At 56.4% G+C, this 18,446-nt stretch overlaps 1 protein-coding gene across 1 annotated transcript; it reads left to right on the forward strand.

Moving 5' to 3' along the window:
* Positions 1-238: 238 nt before the first annotated feature.
* Positions 239-17,730, forward strand: LOC116517451 (B-cadherin-like). Its single transcript, XM_032230384.1, has 16 exons — positions 239-376; positions 715-835; positions 9,924-10,150; positions 10,257-10,400; positions 10,712-10,867; positions 11,349-11,493; positions 11,798-11,970; positions 12,422-12,550; positions 12,771-12,956; positions 13,092-13,336; positions 13,453-13,595; positions 13,759-13,980; positions 14,184-14,405; positions 14,925-15,055; positions 15,537-15,680; positions 16,292-17,730. Exons 1-16 carry the CDS (start codon positions 332-334, stop codon positions 16,502-16,504), a joined length of 2,646 nt encoding a protein of 881 aa, XP_032086275.1. The 5' UTR covers positions 239-331; the 3' UTR covers positions 16,505-17,730.
* The last annotated feature ends 716 nt before the right edge of the window (positions 17,731-18,446 follow it).

Genomic DNA, 18,446 nt, shown 5'->3' on the forward strand with positions numbered 1-18,446 from the left:
CCGCCCGACGGCTCCCTGAGCGCCCGGCCTCCTCCCCGAAGCTCGAGCGGAGGCGTCCTGTCCGCGGTCCTGGGCGGCCGTAACCCCGGGACGCGGGCGGGGTGGCGGCCGCAGGTGGCGCAGCCTTTGACGGCCCAGGGAGGGAGGGAGGGAGGGAGGGCTGCTCCGGCCCCGCCCCGTCCGGCCGCACCTGCCGAGCCGCGGCGCGAGAGCCTTCCCCCGGGGCGGGGCTTCCAGCGCGGGCGGAGCCTCACCTGCCGCAACCGGAGCGGCCGCCTGGCTGAGGCAAAGTTTGCGGGCTCGGCGACGGCGCGCACCTCCTCTGGCTGCGATGGGGATCCAGGCGGCGCTCGGGCTGCTGCTGCTGCTGCTCCAGGTAAGACGGGGCGGCCCCTCCCGGCGAGCCTTCGGGGGAGCCGCGCTGGGGACCCTTCCGAGGCAGCGGCTGAGGGGTCTCGGCTCCCCTTCCCCGCCCTGCTCCCTTCCCTCCCGCTCTCCAGCCCCAAAGCTTCCTCTGCTGGGAGGCTCCCCCGGGGATCCCTTGGGAAGGCTTCGCCCCAGGGAGGGGCCCCCGGGGCTTGGCAGTGGCCTAGAGGGGTCTTCGGAGCCCCCGTTCCCTCTCCGGGGCTTCCTCCGGATGAAGGGGACGTGGGAACCCCGCCATTTGGGCTTTGGGCCCCCCACCTCCCCTCACTCTCCTCTTTGGCTCCCCAGGGTGAAAGGGGGCTCAGCAAGGAGGGGCCGGGGGCCTCTTGCCGGCCAGGATTCAGCTCGGAGGCCTACGTGTTCCGGGTGCCCCGGCGGGACTTGGAGAGGGGCCAGATGTTGGGCAGAGGTGAGACCCCATGAGATGCTGGTGGGTGGGGGGCTGAGGGAGGGGGTGCCTGGGGTTCCCCCCTTCTAGCCGAGAGGGCATCGTGTGCTGTTTCTGCTGCTGCTGCTGGGTGAAGGCAGGAGAGGAGATTCGGGCTGCATTCAGAGTCCTTCTCCATTTCCTGCTTTCTGAAAGGGAAAGTGGCAGCTCTTTTCGGGGAATCTGTAAAATGGGTGTGTCGACCTTCCGCCTCTCTTTAGAGGGAGGACCACGCAGGGAAGCATTAGAAGTAGGACTTTCCATCCGGAAGGATGAATTTCAGCCCTCAAAAAGCGCATTTAGCTCCATTAGGCCGAGCACTTCGCTCAGGAGGGTTGATTATACTGCTTACTAATTTGTTTTGCTTTTGTTGTTTTTTTTCTGGTAAAGTTTTAAAATAATGTGGCCAGCCATCTAGAATTTGATGAATGGGGAAGCTTGGAAGCATTTCCAAGAATAATTTCCACCCCCAGAGTTGCTGTCTTTTTATTAGTGGCTTCGATACATCGGTCCTGCTTTTAAGCCTTGTAATAAGATGCCCAGATTTGTTGGCAACTTAGAAATGTCCATTGCAAATAAATAAAACTATAGCTGTGCTAAGGAGTTCCCAGAGTTCCTTTCTGGGGCAGAGGAAGGCCCCAGGCCGTGGCCCCTTGGTGGCAGCCCGAGGGAGGAAGAGGAAGCCACAGGCTTCTGCCGAAGTCAGCTCTGTGGTGAGACACCCCAGGAAAGCTGATCTGGTATTTCCAGTTAAGGCCGAGCGGCCGGGAAGCAGCCTTCCTGCTGTCCTTGGAGCCAGGCACGGGACACCTGCGAGGCTCAGGTAGCTTCCACCTGGCCTTTTCCTCCTTTGGCAAAGCAAGGTGGAGCTTGGCAGGAGGGTGAGGCTGCGTCTCCTTGCAACTGTGCAGGGTTGGGCCTGCACAGGCTGTGTGCTGTGTGTGCGTATGGACACAAGAGCACGGTTTGAACTCTGATGGTGGCTGCTGGCTTCCTGCTGGCGCTTCAGCCGTTGGGGTGAGCCTCAGAGGAGGTGGCTGCCCCTTGAGTTGTGTCAACAGCCTCCTGTGAATCATTGACTTGGCCGCCTGATTTTTTCAGCCCTGCTGTGAAAAGTCCCTCTGGGCTGACCTTGTCTCTTGGCAGAAACCCCCCAGCAGCCCCCCCGCCTGGCCCTCCCCCTGCAACCCCGTGTGGGCCCTGGTTTTTTGATCCGGGCACTTTCCCTGCTGACATCCGGGGCCCAAGGCGACAGCCGCAGAGCCAAACCATAACTGGGGAGTTGATTGCAGCCCCAGCCCCTCCGCTGCTCTCTGTGCTTCGTGTTAGGGCTGCTTCCTTCCGTACGTGTCGTGTTTTGGGGAATCCTCAACAGCAGCTTCTCTAACGAGGGCCCAGAAAAGATTTCCTGGGGTGCTTTGATAGTTAGGAGGAACTGAGAGCGGCAGGTGTGGCAGGAACAGTCCGGAAAGGTCTTCAGGGGACTGAATGGCTGATAAATGTGAAATGAAGACTTCTCTTCTGCGCAGAAGAGAAACTGAGTGGATCGTTTTAACCGCCTTGCGCTGATTTCGAGGAGGCCTCCATTAGTTTTCACGCAGCCGGACTTTGGAAGAGCAACTGTACTCGGGGTCACAGAACGGCACGTGCCTGAAACCAGCTGCTAAATGCGTCGCCACCTCCAAAGGCTCAGAATGCAGCTTGTTGCTGGCTGACCCAAGGGGCAACGGGACCTTCTTGGATGAGAAGGGAAACATTTTCAAAGGAAAAGCCAAGAAGGTCCTGTTGCCTTTTGTGTGTGTGTGTGTAGGGGGGGGCTTTTGGACAACGCTGAGCTGGAGCACTGAGCATCCCCACAGACACTTGTGGCCTGGCCTACCCATGAGGAAGGTCATCCAAAGTGGTCTTCCCTCGGCTGGCTGCCCTGTGGAAGCATCCGGGATGCCTCTCTAGGCAAGGGGGCCTCACCCGGGAGCTTTGGGGGAACCTGAGGTCCGCCAGAGGTTAGTCCTGGTCTTGTGAAGCCAACTCAGCTCAGGGTCTCCTTAAGGCAAACCCGGCAGGAGGGAACAAGCCATCCCTTTTCTCTCTGGGTGGTGGAGGCAGGTGGAGGCTGCGAAGGTGCAATGAAAGGAATGGAGTCCAGAGTTTCTACCGCAAAAAGTGAATATTGTTTTATTACAGTGCTTGTGTCTCAGTTTTAAAACTTTAAAGCCTCTCTGCACTCAAGGCCCCCTTCTGCACAGAATGGTACTACCAAAGCATAACTAAGGACATTGGTTCATTTTTGTCGGAGAAGCTTTGGTTGTTCAGTGGGCTCCATGAATAAAAGGAGAGGCTGAACCAAGTTAAACTACAACGGATTGTCCATGAAACTGCCCAGACGCCCACTTGGGTGCCAACAAATGTCCTGTCTGTGCCTGAGAATTTTAAATATTTTCTCGGCTGAACAAAGGCGTGAAACACTTTCCAGCCTTGTAAGTTTTTCATGGATAATTCTGGAGCCCTTTTGAGTCTTGGTGGATCACCTGCAGAAGCAGCCTTGTCAAAGCCACCCAGCAGAGCAAAACCCGTCTAGTGGGTTTGGTTCATCAGATCCTCTACCGGCTCCTCTCCCCAGGTGCCTTCCAGAAGTGCTGGGGAGCCTGGGAGCCACGCGTAGCCCCGAATGACGGGCCAGGAAAATTGGATGCAGGGCGACTGTAAATCTGGACGTAGCAAGCAAGGGGAAGAGGGCTAATCTAAAATGATGGTGCTTCCTCCATTTTTCACGCCTCATCTTTGTGGGAGAGAGAGAGTCTCTCTGGGCTGGCATCCTGCAGGCTCTGGATTGTGCACTGCTTGGCATCAGAAGAGAGGAGAGCTTTCCTAGGCCTTGTGAAGGTTCAGGCTCCCTTCCTTTAATCAGCCTCTTAGGAGGCCATCCGCATCCGCAGGGAGCTTTATTTGGACAAATTGCCCACTCAAAAGCTACCTTGCTTTCGGTTCCAACCTGAACTGCAGCTGTTACTGATGGCGGCTGTGGATAATACACAATGTGGACTTGAACCTTTAATAGTTTTTAAGGTGCGGCCTCACACTTTGAAAGGCGGCTAAAAGGGGCTGCCCTGAACGGCCTTCTTAGTCATGGGATGCCTCTTCCGAATGCCCCGGAGCCAGGAAAGGAAAGGGGGCTGTTCTGGGTGGTCTGATGCCCCCTGGAGAGTCTTCGGAGGGCTCTGGCCTCCCTGGGATTGGGGGTCACCTTTGCATCCGTCTCCCACGTGGTTTTCCAGGTCCAGCTAGCGTGGTCTGCCTGCGAGAGGGGCAGGTGGGGCTGGTTGGAGACGAGGCGGCCTCCGGTGGGGCAGGTTGGAGGTCCCATCCTTGTGCTGAGCTGAGAGTAGGAGCTGATGACCTCAAGGGCCCCTTCGAATCGAGTGTTCCGTGACACAGCGTGTGAATGCGTATGCTACGCACGCAATACTTTATTATTCACCCATTGCAACATTTGAAGGAAACTGAGTCAGGTTTTGGTGCCCCAGCGTGAGTCCCAGTGCGTCTCTGGCTCAGCTCCTTCCTGTGGTTTCTCCCTGCGACTTTGGTGCCCTCGGCTGCTCCAGCTGTTTTGCAAGAGGTTCGGCCAGAGGAGGGGGAGCCTTTTTTTTGTTAACTTTTTTTATTTTATTTTAAAACAAACAGAAACATACATTAATACACACACACACAACACACACACACACACACACACACACACACACACACACATACATACATATATATATATATATATATATATATATATATATATATATATATATATAAAATCAATTACATATCTATTTAGCATGTTGTTTGGTCACAAACATTTGTGCATCACCACTTTCAATTGCATATAAAATCAGTAGTTATCAACCCAAATCATATATTCAATTTACTCTTATAATTTCTTCCTTTTAAACATGTATTCTAAAGATTAAATTCATATATATGCTAGCTATCTGCTACATCATTGTAAAACTATTAATTAATAACATATCTTTATGGTATCAATTTTATTTTAATATTTCTTGTTTTATATATATACATATATATTAGCACAAATATAACACATTATATATATATATATAATGTGTTATATTATACACATATATATACATACACACACACACATACACACCAATATTCCATTCCATTGTTATAAACCTATAAAATCTCTATAAAAGTAATATGTCAGGAGGGAGAGCCCTGGATGGTGGCCTTAAATCCACCCCAGTCTTAAATCGTCCTCCTTGGTCCCGATGCCTGCCCTCTTGGGGGAACCGTGCTCTGATCTGCCTCTGAAGACTGTTTATAAGGTGGTTTGTTTCAAAATCTTGGCTTAGAGATTTTCCACCCATTGCAGAAATCCTACATATCCAGAAGAAGCGAGCGAAGAGCATCCTAGCCGCACGGAGGGTCTTGTGGGCGTGGTGGAGCTCCGCGTCTTCCCTGACCTGATTCCGCAGCTTTTGCAAGCGAGGCCGGAGGGCGGGTGATCAAGAGAAGCCCCTCTGGCACTCAGAGCCCAGGTGGAAGAGAAAGCCACCTGGCTCCCAGCTGGCACACCCAGTGGTTTGGGCATGGGTATAATTAGGCAGCCCCAAAGGGGACCCCCTCTAGCCAGTGCTCGGACCGGCCCTCAGGCCTGGCAGGGAGTGGGCCTGGGTCCCACTGGGGCCCCACTTGAAAGGCCCAGCAGCAAAGGCTGCCTTGTGATTAGGGCCAGACTCCACCCGCCTCCCTGCGGCTCTTGCTCTGCAAACACATGCTTGCAGGGAATTGTCCCACTGACACACACACACACACACACACACACACACACACACACACAGGCCAGACCCCTGCAGGGCCAAGGGTCCCAAGGCCAGCCGCATCCTGGGGGCTGGGCAGCTGCCTTGCTGGCTCCATGGCTCAGCCTAGCTTGGTGATGCCAGCTGGGTCTCGCTGAGCCTTACGCCTCCCCTCCGCTACCCCAGAAAGGTGGGCATAAGGAAGGGCAGTGCGGCTTCATTGAGGCAGGCTGTGGGCAGATAGAAGCAGCTCTGCGCAGGCAGCCTGGGGCCCCTTATGCAGGGAAGGCTCCTCCTGGAGCCCCCAAGGGGGGGGTCTTCCTCAGTCCTTTGCTGCATTTCCAGGATTTGCCCCCCCCCCCCTTCAACTGTGACCCTGTTCACCCGACTGGAGAGAAACTTTTCAGAGCCGGAAACTCCCACCAGGCTGCTGAATGTTTCAGGCCTCTGAATCAGCTTTCAGGTGAAACTCTCGTCCTGCAACTTGGAAAGTCATGGCGAAACTCCAGGATGAGGTCACTGCTCGAGAGTCTGGCTCCTGCCCCCCTCCTCGGGGGGGGGGGGAGGATTAGCCCCCGCCTCGTTTGACACATCCGAGGCACCGGCTGACCTTCCCTCTTCCTCCTCATGGCTACTTCCGTCACTGGGGTGGAAGCAGGCAGGCTCAGCACAGGCGGGGCGGGGCGGGGGCTGAAGCAGGGAAGGGCCCACCTGGAAGAAGGTGGACTTTGCCTGTCCAGGACTCTGTTTCTGGCTCCGCCCATTGTGCCTCAGTCTCATTTCCTTTCACGGCCAGTCGGGTATCAGGTAGTCCTCAACCTTTGCCCACAGTTGGAACCGGGATTTCCATTGTTTAAGTGGGTTCTTCTGCCGGATTTTATGACCTCGTTTGCCACCTGTTATTAACCGACGCCCTGAAGCCGTTAAGTGAATCTGGCTTCCCCACATTGGCTGGGAAGGTTGCAAGTGGGGATCACGTGACCACAAGAGCCTGCAGCCGCCACAAAAACGTGGCGGTTGCCAAGCACCCAAATCGTGGCGGTTCTAAGCGGGAGGGCCGCCTGTCAGGGGTTGTAAATGGAGGACTACCTGTAGCTCTGAAAACCTGGCAGCAGCACAGTGTGTCCCCCTTCCTTCTGCCAAGAATTGGACAGGTGGGGGGAATGTCCCCCCCCATTCCAGAGAGAACAAGAAATACTTTTAACCTGCTTCCTTGATGGTGCCCAGCGTGCATCTTGTGGCCATGAGTTCCGCAGGCTCCTGGAATGAGCCCTGAATCGGGACTTTCCCTTTGGGAAAGGACTCTCCTGACTTTCAGCTCCACTGAACAAACCCTTGGTGTGGGGGGGGGGCTGAAAGAGCCTCTCCCCCCCCCCCTGACTCTCTTCTGCTTATCCCAGCCGGATGAGGAAGTGGGGCCTTTTTTGTGGCTATCATGCGCCCCGCCCTGAGCTGGAATGAGATGACGAAGATTCTTCCCTTTCCTTGAAAAAGGCACCGAGGAAGCTTTGCCCATATTTGGCCTTGCGTCCCGAAACACGGTTCCCCACCCCCCACCCCTGTACCTTGGGGAGGGGACATTACTAGGCAGGAGAGCCTGGGGATTGTGGCCCAGTGGGGGGGGGGGAGCCCCGCTTTCCCACACTTGGCAGTAAGCGTCTGGCCTCCAATGGGAGCACGTAACACACACACACACACACACACACACACACACACACACACACGCACGCAACCCCACCCCCTGTGGAGCCTGCCTGGGCTTGCCCAGATGCCCTGGAGGCGGGGGGGGGGGTCAGGCGCTCCTCCCAGGGCCTCTCCTGCCTAGGCACGGAATGGAGCCGGCCCCTCCCAAAGCAGGCTGGCTGGAGGAACCGGCTTGAGCTCCCTCCCGCCCTCTGCCTTCCCTGCCTCCCGCCTCCCCCCATGGAGCCCAGGCCCGCCCACAGGACAGCTGTGTGCCAAGGTGGCTTCTGGGCCTCGGAGTCCAGGGTTGGCCCTCCCTGGGGCCCCGGGGCCAAAGGAAGGAGGGGGAGGGGAGCCCGGCTGCTGCTTGTGGGAAGAGAATGAGAGAGAGGAGAAGGACTCCCCCCCAGAGCTGAGGCTGCCTCTGCAGAAACCAAGAGGAGGGGGGCTCTTTGGAAATGTCCCCCTTCCCCTGCCCCACGTCTGCAGGGAAAGACCCCGCCCCAGGTTCCCTGAAGGAGTCCTGGGGGTTCCCAGCCCCCCACTCTGCCCTCTGCCTCTCCGTCGGTCCAGGTTCTGCCTTTCCAGCTGCTCCCCTTCGGAGCAAGGAGATTGAGGGGACAGGCCGACCGCTGACCCTCAGCCGCCTGCGGGGGCCCCGGGGGCACTCGCCCTCCTGGGCCGGGACATCCTCCGGGACATCAGCCTCTCTGCTGTCTCATTGGGAGCCAAAAGGGGCTTCCCTCCCATTGGGACTGAAGGGCCTCTCTTTGGCCAGGCTGGAGCCTTGGTCCAGCTGTGGGGCAGCCGGAGGGGAGAGAGGCCGGCTTTGCAGGTGCAGCCAGGAGCCCTTTTCCTGAGGGGAAGTGAAAGGGCAGCTCCAGCCTTGGTTTCCTCAGAGACCCAAAGTTTCAAGCGTGTTTCCAACCAGCCAACGGATCGCTTCTGCTGGGAGCTTTGCACCGGCAGCCCCTTTCGGCCTTTGGCTCTGTGTGGGCAGGATTTGGTCTCATAGCTGTGCTAACCACAACCTCCCTGGCTCTCCCTCGATCCTGGGGGTGGGCTAACCACAACCTCCTCCCTCAATCCTGGGGGGGGGGGCTTGCCATTGGTGGGTATTCCTGGGCAGGGGCTGCCCCTGCTCCACGCAGGACCTTCTGCATTGATTCAGCCCCAGGAGCTCCAGCAGGTCAGCCTCCCCTCCATGAAAGTGGCCTTCGGTTGCTGCTGCCTTCTGGGGAGCCCAGTCGGGTTCTGTTTATGTTGGGGGGGGGGTCTGTGGAGTCTCCCCTCGCCCAACACTCCCTGCTCTTTGGACCAGGAGGCTCTTCTCTCGGGGAGGGTCCTGCCATTGAACTGGGCTCCCAGAGGGGCACCTAGAAACCCCAATCAGGCTCCTGGGCAGAAACCTGCTTGGCAGGGAGCCTTAAGCTGCACAATCAACGGGATAAATCTGCCGCCTTTGCTGTGATCATAGAAACTAGGCGCCTTTTAGCCTAGGGTGCTGTGGGAGCCCTGCCTGGGTGGCCAGTTGGGGGTTTGGCCGGTGGGGAAACTCCAGGAGGTGAAGTGAACCATGCTTGCCATTCAGGGCCTGCGTATTTTAAAGCAGGGCTCTCCAGCCTTGGCACTTTTAAGACTTGTGGACTTCAATTCCCAGAATTCCTCAGCCAGCTTTGCTGGGAGTTGAAGTCCACAGGTCTGATGAGCCAAGATGGCGCAGTGGTTAAATGCAGCACTGCAGGCTACTTCAGCTGACTGCTATCTGCAGTTCGGCGGTTCTAATCTCACCGGCTCAAGGTTGACTCAGCCTTCCATCCTTCCGAGGTGGGTGAAATGAGGACCCGGATTGTTGGGGCGATATGCTGACTCTGTAAACTGCTTAGAGAGGGCTGAAAGCCCTATGAAGCGGTATATAAGTCAAACTGCTATTGCTATTGCTATAGGTCTTAAAGGTGCCAAGGCTGGAGAGCTGCTTTAAAGCATCAGATCCCAGAAAGTGGGGAGTAGCAATTGGTAGGATGTGCCTGACTGGTGCTTGGGTCTCTTTCTCTGGACCAGGGACCTGCTCACCCGCTGTGGAGAGGAGCGGGGAGACTTGCTGACCTCCTTGGAGAAGCCTCTTGCCCTCCTCCAGGGGCATCTTGGCAGGGGATGATGGGAAGGAACCAGGCTGCAACCAGCGCAGCTCCTGGGCTCAGCCTCTCTGGGTCACAACAGGGGGGCTGGGACGGAAAACGGTGCTTCTGGCAGGCGCCGCTTTGTCCTGCAGCAATGGGGAGGTGGGCTGAGAGGGCTGGAGAGGAGGGGGCCTGGACGCCCTGCCTGCGGGTGCTTTCTCGCCTCCCTTCCATTGAGTCTTGAATGAGGCTGAACCGGAGGGTGGGAGGGAGGGAGGGAGGGAGTGGCAGCAGCCGGCAGGACAAGCGGCCTTGTTTGTTTGAAAAGCAGCTTCGGCTTCTACCGGTGCCACGCTGGCGCCCCCTGGTGGGCAGAGTTGGCCAAGGCAGCTTGGCAAGCGCAGGCTGTCTGGGCTCCGGGCTCACTGCCTCCGTCTGTCTTTCTCTCCCTCCCAGTGGACTTTGAGGGCTGCGCAGGGAGGGGCCCCGGAGCCTTCCTCTCCCAGGACACCCGCTTCAAGTTGCATCCGGATGGGAGGGTGGTGGTGAAACGGCCCCTGCATCTCCACAAGCAGGAGCTCAGCTTCCTCGTCCACACGTGGGACCTGGGAGGCAGGAAACATTCGGCCAGAGTGACCCTGCGGCCCCACCACCACGGCCATGGCCGGCCGCCTCCTCACGGGGTATGTGCCCCCTTCCCCTGCTTCCTTGGGGGAGGGTTTGCTGGTCTTCGGGGCCGGCTCTCCCTTGCTTGCTTGCAGAACCAGATAGCCCTGTCTGGGTCCCCAGGAGAGCGGTCCGTCTGCTCGGGTGAAGGAGCTGTACTTCCCACGGTCTTCGTCTGGCCTGAGGCGGCAAAAGAGAGACTGGGTCATCCCGCCGATTCTTTGCTCGGAGAATGAGAGGGGCCCTTTCCCCAAGAAGCTGGTGGAGGTAAGGACTACTGGGATTCTCTTGCACATTTTAAAGCTAGCTAGTTTCTCCTCCAGGGTTGCAAATGACCCACAAATGCAGGACCCCAAGCGTTGCCGCTTGTGCTGGCGCCGAGTGGACATTTGGACTGAGCCCCTTGGATGGGACTCACTCCAGCCAGGCTTTGGGGCCTCCCTTTCTGCCCTGGGCCAGGCAACGCAGCTGCCGCGGTCTACTCTGCCACAGGCCGCCCCTGGCCCCTGCCCCGGAGGGTGGAAAGGGCTGCAGGCCCACCCCATCCCTGACCTTCCCCACCCCATCTCCCCAATCAGATCAAGTCCAGCAAAGAGAAAGAGGAGACCGTCTACTACAGCATCACTGGGCAGGGGGCCGACATCCCTCCAGTCGGCACCTTCACCATCCAGAGGGAGACCGGCTGGCTGATGGTGACTCGCCCGCTGGACAGGGAGACGATTCCTCGCTACCAGGTGAGTCCTCGTCACCTGCTGCCGTCATGCCTTTCGCTTTCAATGGTTGGCCCCTGCACTGGTGGCTGAAGAGGTCCACGTGCTTGGAAACTGGCCACGTGGATGGGGTGGGAGGGCAAAGGTCACTGTGTCCTCTGGGACGCCAGGACAGCTGCAGGCCAAGGGTTTCTCTCCTCCCAGAGAAGCCCCTCGGAGAACCCCCGTTTAGAAGCAGGCGACTCTGCAGGAAAGCCACTCCTCTCCTAAAGCGCCTCCGTTTTCCGTCCTTTCGTGGTGGTCTCGAAGGGGCCTGAGAGGCTCCCGGGGACCCCGTCCCAGGGCTTCCGAGACCCTCCCTCGTCCTTTGGGGCAGCCTCTCCAGAGTGGGCAGTGCTGGGGGCCAAGAAGGGTTGAGCTGCATGGAACATGCTGCCCGGATGCATCTGGGCCTTCTCTCCTCCCCCCCCTGGGGAATAACGGCCTTTCTCCGCCTTCCCGGCAGCTCTTTTGCCATGCGGTGTTGGCCAATGGCCAGACGGCAGAGGACCCCATGGAGGTGATCATCAACGTTGGTGACCAGAATGACAACCGCCCCGTCTTCACGCAGAGCGTCTTCCGAGGGTCCGTGGAAGAGGGAGCGAAGCCAGGTAGGGGACTCCAGCAGAGGACACGAAAACCTGGGCCCTGTTGCGTGGCTGCCCTCTGGGGCCCAGGCGCAATCCCTCCTGGACAAGGAAGGACAGTCCTGGTCAAAGCCATCTGGATCGTCCGGCCACTGCCCGCTCACACGTGTCCTTGAGGGGTTGGGGGCTCAGTCCCTGCCACAGCCGGAGGGGCTTGTAGTTGCCCGGAAGCCAGAGGGTTTTTCGGCTGACAGGCCAGAGGGGCTGGGCTGCTGCTTGTTTGAAGGGAGCCCTTCAGCAGCCCCTCCTCCCCTCTGGGTGTTCCTAGGAACGTCGGTGATGACAGTGACGGCCACGGATGCAGACGATGCCGTAGACTCCTATAATGGGGTCATCACTTACTCCATCCTCAGCCAGGAACCGGAGCCGGACAGACGGATGTTTACCATCAATAACGGAACCGGCATGATCAGTGTGGTTGTGTCAGGTCTGGACCGAGAGGTAAATGCCAGGTGCTGGGACAGGTGGAGAATGGGGGCAAGCAGACCTTTTCTGAGGTGGGAATTCATCATGGGGAGGGAGGGAGGGGGGGAGGGAGGGAGGGCTGCATCTCTCTCGTCCATTTTCTGCTGCTTCCGTCCCGAGTGAGCAAGGGAAGAGTCCTTGTTTGTCCTAAAGGGAGAGATTGTTAGCTCTCCAAGGAAGTCCACCATGAGGGCTGCCTTGGTCGTTGGATGCCAAGGACAGAAGAATCTCTCCCCTCCTCTCCATTTCCTTTCTGGAAAACTATGGAGGGTCCCTTCCCAAGCGTTCCCACCGCCTTCCCTCCTCCTCCTGTGGCTGGGAGACCTTCCCCCCCTCAGGCCAGGCGGCCGCTCTTCCTCCGTCTCCCAAGGCCTGTGCTGTCCCACCAGCACGGAGTGTTGCAGGGGGCATGTTTGGTTCTTTGCAGAGGATCCCCCAGTACACCCTGGTTCTCCAAGCGGTTGACATGCAGGGAAATGGCTTAAGCACCACTGGGACGGCTGTGATTACCATCACCGATGCAAACGATAACCCGCCGATCTTCAACCCCGTCATGGTAATGTGATTTTCCCCTCCCTCCCCCTCTTGGCCATGCTGGTGTCACCCTGAAATTCATCTCCCTGTGGTGCAAAACTCCCCAGCCACATCCTGCACTTCCACTGCAGAGGGGCTGGGTGGAATCTGTGGCTTCCCGTTCCCTGGAGTTGGACCTTCCCCCCCCTCCCCTCCCCGAGGCAGGCACTTGCTCTGCTCTGACGGCTCCGTTCCTTTTGCAGTACAACGTGATTGTGCCGGAGAATGAGGTGGGGGCCCCGGTTGCCACCCTGAAGGTCACAGATGCAGATGAAGAGAACAGCTCAGCTTGGAAAGCCAAGTACAGCATTGTGAAAGGGAACGAGGAGGCTAACTTTGCGGTCACTACTGACCCGGGCACCAACGATGGTCTTTTGACTACGGCAAAGGTGAGCGGTGGGCCCCTCTTTGTCAGGGCTAGAATCCTGTGCCTCCCCAGCCCCACCCCCTGCTGGAGGGTCAGCTGCGGGAGTTCCCCTTGGACCCAGTCAACTCACCTTTTCTCCCTGCTTCCGCCCTTCCAGGAACTGGATTATGAGGCCAAAAAGCAGTATATTCTCCACGTGATCGTATTGAACGAGGCTGAATTCTCGGTCCAGCTCTCGACCTCCACGGCCACCGTCATCGTCAATGTGAGCGATAAAAACGAACCCCCGGTCTTCCTCCCCACCGAACTGAAGGTGTCACAGCCTGAAGATCTTCCCATTGGACACTCGATAGCGGAGTACACAGCCCAGGACCCAGACAAGTTCCTGGATCAGACCCTCAGGTAGGGGGCTGTGCGAAGAGGTTCCAAGGTTAATCATTTGAAGGGGGAAACCCAGAATATCTGCAGGCCGCTTGCTCCAAAGACGCTGGCTGAGCCCAGGAGGGTTTCTCTTGCAGGTACTCGGTGAGGAGCGACCCAGCTGGCTGGCTGAAAATTGACCCTGAAACCGGCCTGATTACGTCAAGAGCCGCCCTAGACCGAGAGTCAGATTTTGTGAAGGATAATATCTACAAAGCCATAATTGTGGCAAGTGACAATGGTAAGCTTACCCCCCCCCCAAAAAAAATAACCCTCTGCATTTTGTCTCGCACCCAATCAAAAAAAACACAACTGGGGAGCTGGTGGGGGGGAGGGAATTGAGGGATGGTGCCACCCAAGTATGTATATTTGAGGAACTGACCCACCCTCCCCTCTCTGTCCAGGGAACGAGCCGGCCACCGGCACAGGGACTCTCCTTTTGCATCTGGAGGATGTGAATGACAACGCGCCAGAACCGGATCCCCGAATGTTCGAAATCTGCAGCCGCAATCCGGAGCCCCAGATGTTAAGCATTGTGGACAAGGATATCGCGCCCAACACCAGCCCCTTCCTGGCAAAGCTGGAATTTGACTCTGGCGCCAACTGGACAATTGAGACCCACCAAGGTAGGCAGAGAACAAGGGAAGCGCCTGGGAACACGGCCTCAACACAAAACCTGTTTTCCTCTTTCTCCTTTCCAAGATTCGCACCAGAGCAAATCAGAGGGAGATTCATTAATGACTTCATTGGGTTCCTTTAATTAGTGTTTTAGAGCATGGCTCTGTTCAGCTCTGACTCACCTTCTTGGGGGGGGGGGTGTCCTTTGCAGACAGTCTGACCCTTCAACTGGTCAAGCAGCTGGAGCCTGGGGAATACAACATCGCCCTCAAGCTGACCGATGGCCAGGGGCTCTCTCATGTCACCACGGTCAAAGCCATTGTCTGCAACTGTGACGGGTCAGCCAGAAACTGTGACCGAAAGGCGTTTTTGCCAGCAGCAGTAGGGACCCCCGCCATTCTGGGCATCCTTGGGGGCATCCTTGCCCTTCTGAGTGAGTACTGCGCTTCCTTGCCCCTTGTTTCTCCCGGGGAAGCTGGGCGGCTCCTCTTAAGGGCCCACCTGCAAGACGCTGGGCTTCCCGGCGCCTGGGTGTGAGGCCCATCCCAGGCCTGGCCTGGCCAGTGGAGAAGGCCGGGGCCTGGATTTTGCTCCAGGTTGGGGAGAATTGCTCTCTCTCATTCCTGGCTGCTGGAAACATTTCCTTCCTCCGGGATTTTGGTGGGTATCTTTTTCCGCCTCGGTAACCCCGAGAGGAGAAGAGTCGGGGGGTTGTTTGGGCACCCATGAAGCTGGAGCTCAGCGTCAGAACGATCCGCTTGCCAGCGGCTCAGACCAATGGCCACCATGGAGCCCTGGTGGTATCCCGGCAGGAAGGGTATCTCTCTGGGCACTGAGGTCCTGGAAGGTGGCATCGAGGGAGTCTCAGGTTGGGTCAGGAGCAGGTGGGCGGCCTCCGCTTCAGCCGGATGGGAGCCCCCCGGCTGACGGAGCCTTTCGACCTGCCTTGCAGTCCTGCTGCTGCTGCTGCTGCTGTTCGTGCGGAGGAGAAGGCAGGTGAAGGAGCCGCTGCTTCTCCCCGAGGACGACACGAGGGACAACGTCTACTACTACGATGAGGAAGGCGGAGGGGAAGAGGACCAGGTGGGCTTCTGGCTCTGGGACCCCAGGCTGCTTCTCCTCGGCACTCCCTGTCCCCGGGCCTGAGTTGGGCTTCTGCTCCCCTGCAGAGCTGGGATGGCTGATCATCCAGCACGGTGGTCCCACTTAACGTCCTCCCCCACTTGGGCCGGCAGGGAGCTTCCGAGAGGGCCCGCATTTGCTCGATTTATTTCGGGCGTTCTGCTTGCACGGAGCGGCTTGAGTAAGCCGGGTTTTAGAAAGGAATCCCTGGAGGGTTATTGCTACGGTGAAAGGAAAAGTGACCCAACAAAACCATTTTGTTCTTCCGAGGGAAGGAAGCAAAGGCCTCCTCTGTTCATTGTCTGTGCTGGGGGAAGGTTTTCCTCCTGCCTCTCTCTCTGTCTGCCAGACTCCCCCCTGATTATTCTGGTCAGCGGAGAGAAGGGAGGCGCTGGGGGTTTCTTCCTCTGCCCAAGAGCCTGCGGGCATCTTCTCTTCCTAGGATTACGATCTGAGCCAGTTGCATCGAGGCCTGGATGCCCGCCCTGAAGTCACCCGGAATGACGTCGTTCCAACCCTCATGCCGGCCCCGCAGTACCGTCCACGCCCGGCCAACCCTGACGACATAGGCAATTTCATCGACGAGGTGAGTGGCACCCGGAGTCCACTTGGTGGGGAGATACCCCAGGTGCCCCAGGTGAGCAAGCATTTGGTGAGAAGCAAAACGTGGGCAGGGAAGCTTAATCCTAGCAGCTGAACAGCGACGGAGGCAGCCTGACTAGAGAGAGTCTGCTCTCTTGAGCTTCTCCAAAGATTTGGCGAGCCCCTTGTCATTGTTTCTCAACCTGAGTAGCTGTAAGAGCCGAAGTGGCGCAGTGGTTAGGGTGCAGCACTGCAGGCCACTTCAGCTGACTGCTAGCTGCAGTTCGGCGGTTCAAATCTCAGCGGCTCAGGGTTGACTCAGCCTTCCATCCTTCCGAGGTGGGTAAAATGAGGACCCGGATTGTTGCTGACTCTGTAAACCGCTTAGAGAGGGCTGAAAGCCCTATGAAGCGGTATATAAGTCTAACTGCTATTGCTAACTGCTATTGTAAGAGGTGCGGCTTCCTTCGGCTGGGGAATTCTGGGAGTTCGGGTCCAGACGTCTTAGAAGTTGCTCAGGTTGAGAGAACGGCTGTTCTGGAGAGACGGCTGGGCGGTCATCAGCTTCCTCCGCTGCTCAACAAACGGACGTTCTGTTCCTTTCCCTTCTTGCAGAACCTGAGGGCAGCGGACACGGACCCCACTGCTCCCCCATATGACTCCCTGCTGGTGTTTGACTACGAAGGCAACGGCTCCGAGGCCACCTCCCTCAGCTCCCTCAACTCCTCCCACGGAGACCAGGACCAGGATTATGACTACTTGAATGACTGGGGAAACCGTTTCAAGAAGCTGGCTGACATGTACGGAGGGGGCGAGGAAGAGGACTAGGCGTGGCTGGGGTGGGGGGGGCAGAGGGTGGGGGGCAGAAGGCTAGAAGGGAGAGAGAAGGGAGCTGACTCTTGGTGACTCCATAATTTACCCAAAAGTACAGAAGGGATCCCCCTTGAAGAAGATTCTGACAATCTCATCTCTGTGGGATAATTATAATCAGTGTGGCCTTCTTGAGTCTGATTCAACGCAACATGGAGTTTCTTTCTCAAAGCCTGGATACCCTCAGGGGGAAAAGGCTTTCCCAGGAAAGAGAAAAGGATTCTGGAAGGACAGAAAGACCCTCCGGTGCTTGGTCTTGTATTCAAGAAGTTTCACCTGAGTGTTTCTACTCTGCCTCCTTGGTCATCTGTCCTCTTGTTTGCTTAAGAAGAACTTCGGGCTTCTTGGTGCAAAATTGTAATGCGTTTTGGAGAATATGAGGGAAAATACGCAAGAAAAATATTTTCGTGAGGCAGAGGATAAAACACAGCTAAGACTATGGTCACCTAATAGGACAGAGGTTCTTATTAATGGCCCCGTTGAGAGGGGAGGGGTTCTGCCTGCACAGATCCAAATCCCACAGTCTGGATACGGTGGCTAATTATTGGAACTTCCTCCAGGAAGATCTCCCCAAGCATGGGGTTTCCAAAGCCCTAACCAGAAATACTTCTGGGGATTCTGCTCATGTGCTGCATTTGGTTTCCAAGTCTTGGCTTTTGCTGTTGAAAGGCAGGCTTGTGGGAGTGATGGGGAGGGTCTCCCAGAAGAGAGGCAGGGTTTCTGATTTTTTTCCGCCGCTGTTAGCCAGCATGGCTCTCCTCCTGGATGAATCCTTTTAGGATCCCTAAATCAACTTGTCCCAAGTGCCTTTGCTTTCAGACTATGCTTCTCTCAGATGCCCAGAGTCCAATCTGTGTCGGGAAGGCATCTGCAAAACCATCCGGCATGACCTCTCTTATTGTGGCTTGGAAGTCATGGTTTATGGCTTGGATGATGGCTGTCCACTGCCTTTTTAGAGTTGAATTAACAAACCTGGATTTAGCAGGGACGTTACTCCCCGGTGCCTTCTCATAAAGTGCCTGAACGGGTGACAGCAGCTGCCTTCCCAGGGCAAGCCCTCCCTGCCCCTTTAGGCTTTTGGGCCAGAGGGGAATTCAGCAGTGGCCCAAAGCCTGGCATGAGCTCTTCTTCCGCCTGGGGCCTTGGTCTGGGGACCAGGCCACACACACTCCTGTGCGGGGCCTTATAAACTACAGCTGTACAAGACGGTGTTTGTCTACCAAGTAATCCATTTTAATTAGAACCATTCCTTCTGCCAAGGTGCCCCTCCTGTCCTGTGGCGTGTTTCCCACTCCCCAGCCCTGATGGTATAATTACGGCCCAATTGATGGGGACCTCTGGAAAATGGCTTTCTAATTTTAGATCTGTATGTTAAGCTATCCTTTTTGGATATATATTGTTGAAAGATTACAAAGATGCACATTTTTAAAAATTATTTTATTGCACAGATGCTTTTAAAAAATAATAAACTTTATTGTTTAAAAAAGTACTTTTCTTGCATGTCTGTCACATTTATTAGACCTTCTCCTGAGATTGCATGCTTTTTCTGACCTAAATGTTCTACCGACGTTCAGTTTTATTTTCAAAAGTTGTGGGGATGAATAACCAGATAAATCCAGGGTGAGCACGCATCTTCTTTCCCAACTTGCTGTGTGTCAAATTTGTATTGTGAATTCCAACCATCTCAAAAAGTCATGCGTACTTCCAGACTCTTAACTACAATTGGTGTGTAAATGTGTGTAAAAATCTAAAAGCCTTTACGGGGTCACCTTGGGACACTTGTTTGTATGAGGCTAAATCACAGAATCCCAGCTGGAAGTGAACATAAAGGCTGCTCGCCTGGAGCCCTTTGGTGCCGTGCTGCCATTGAGGACTTAAAAAGCAGGCCTGAAGCCAGCCG

Source organism: Thamnophis elegans, chromosome 14 (genome assembly GCF_009769535.1).
Source record: "Thamnophis elegans isolate rThaEle1 chromosome 14, rThaEle1.pri, whole genome shotgun sequence".
Classification (NCBI taxonomy): domain Eukaryota; kingdom Metazoa; phylum Chordata; class Lepidosauria; order Squamata; family Colubridae; genus Thamnophis; species Thamnophis elegans.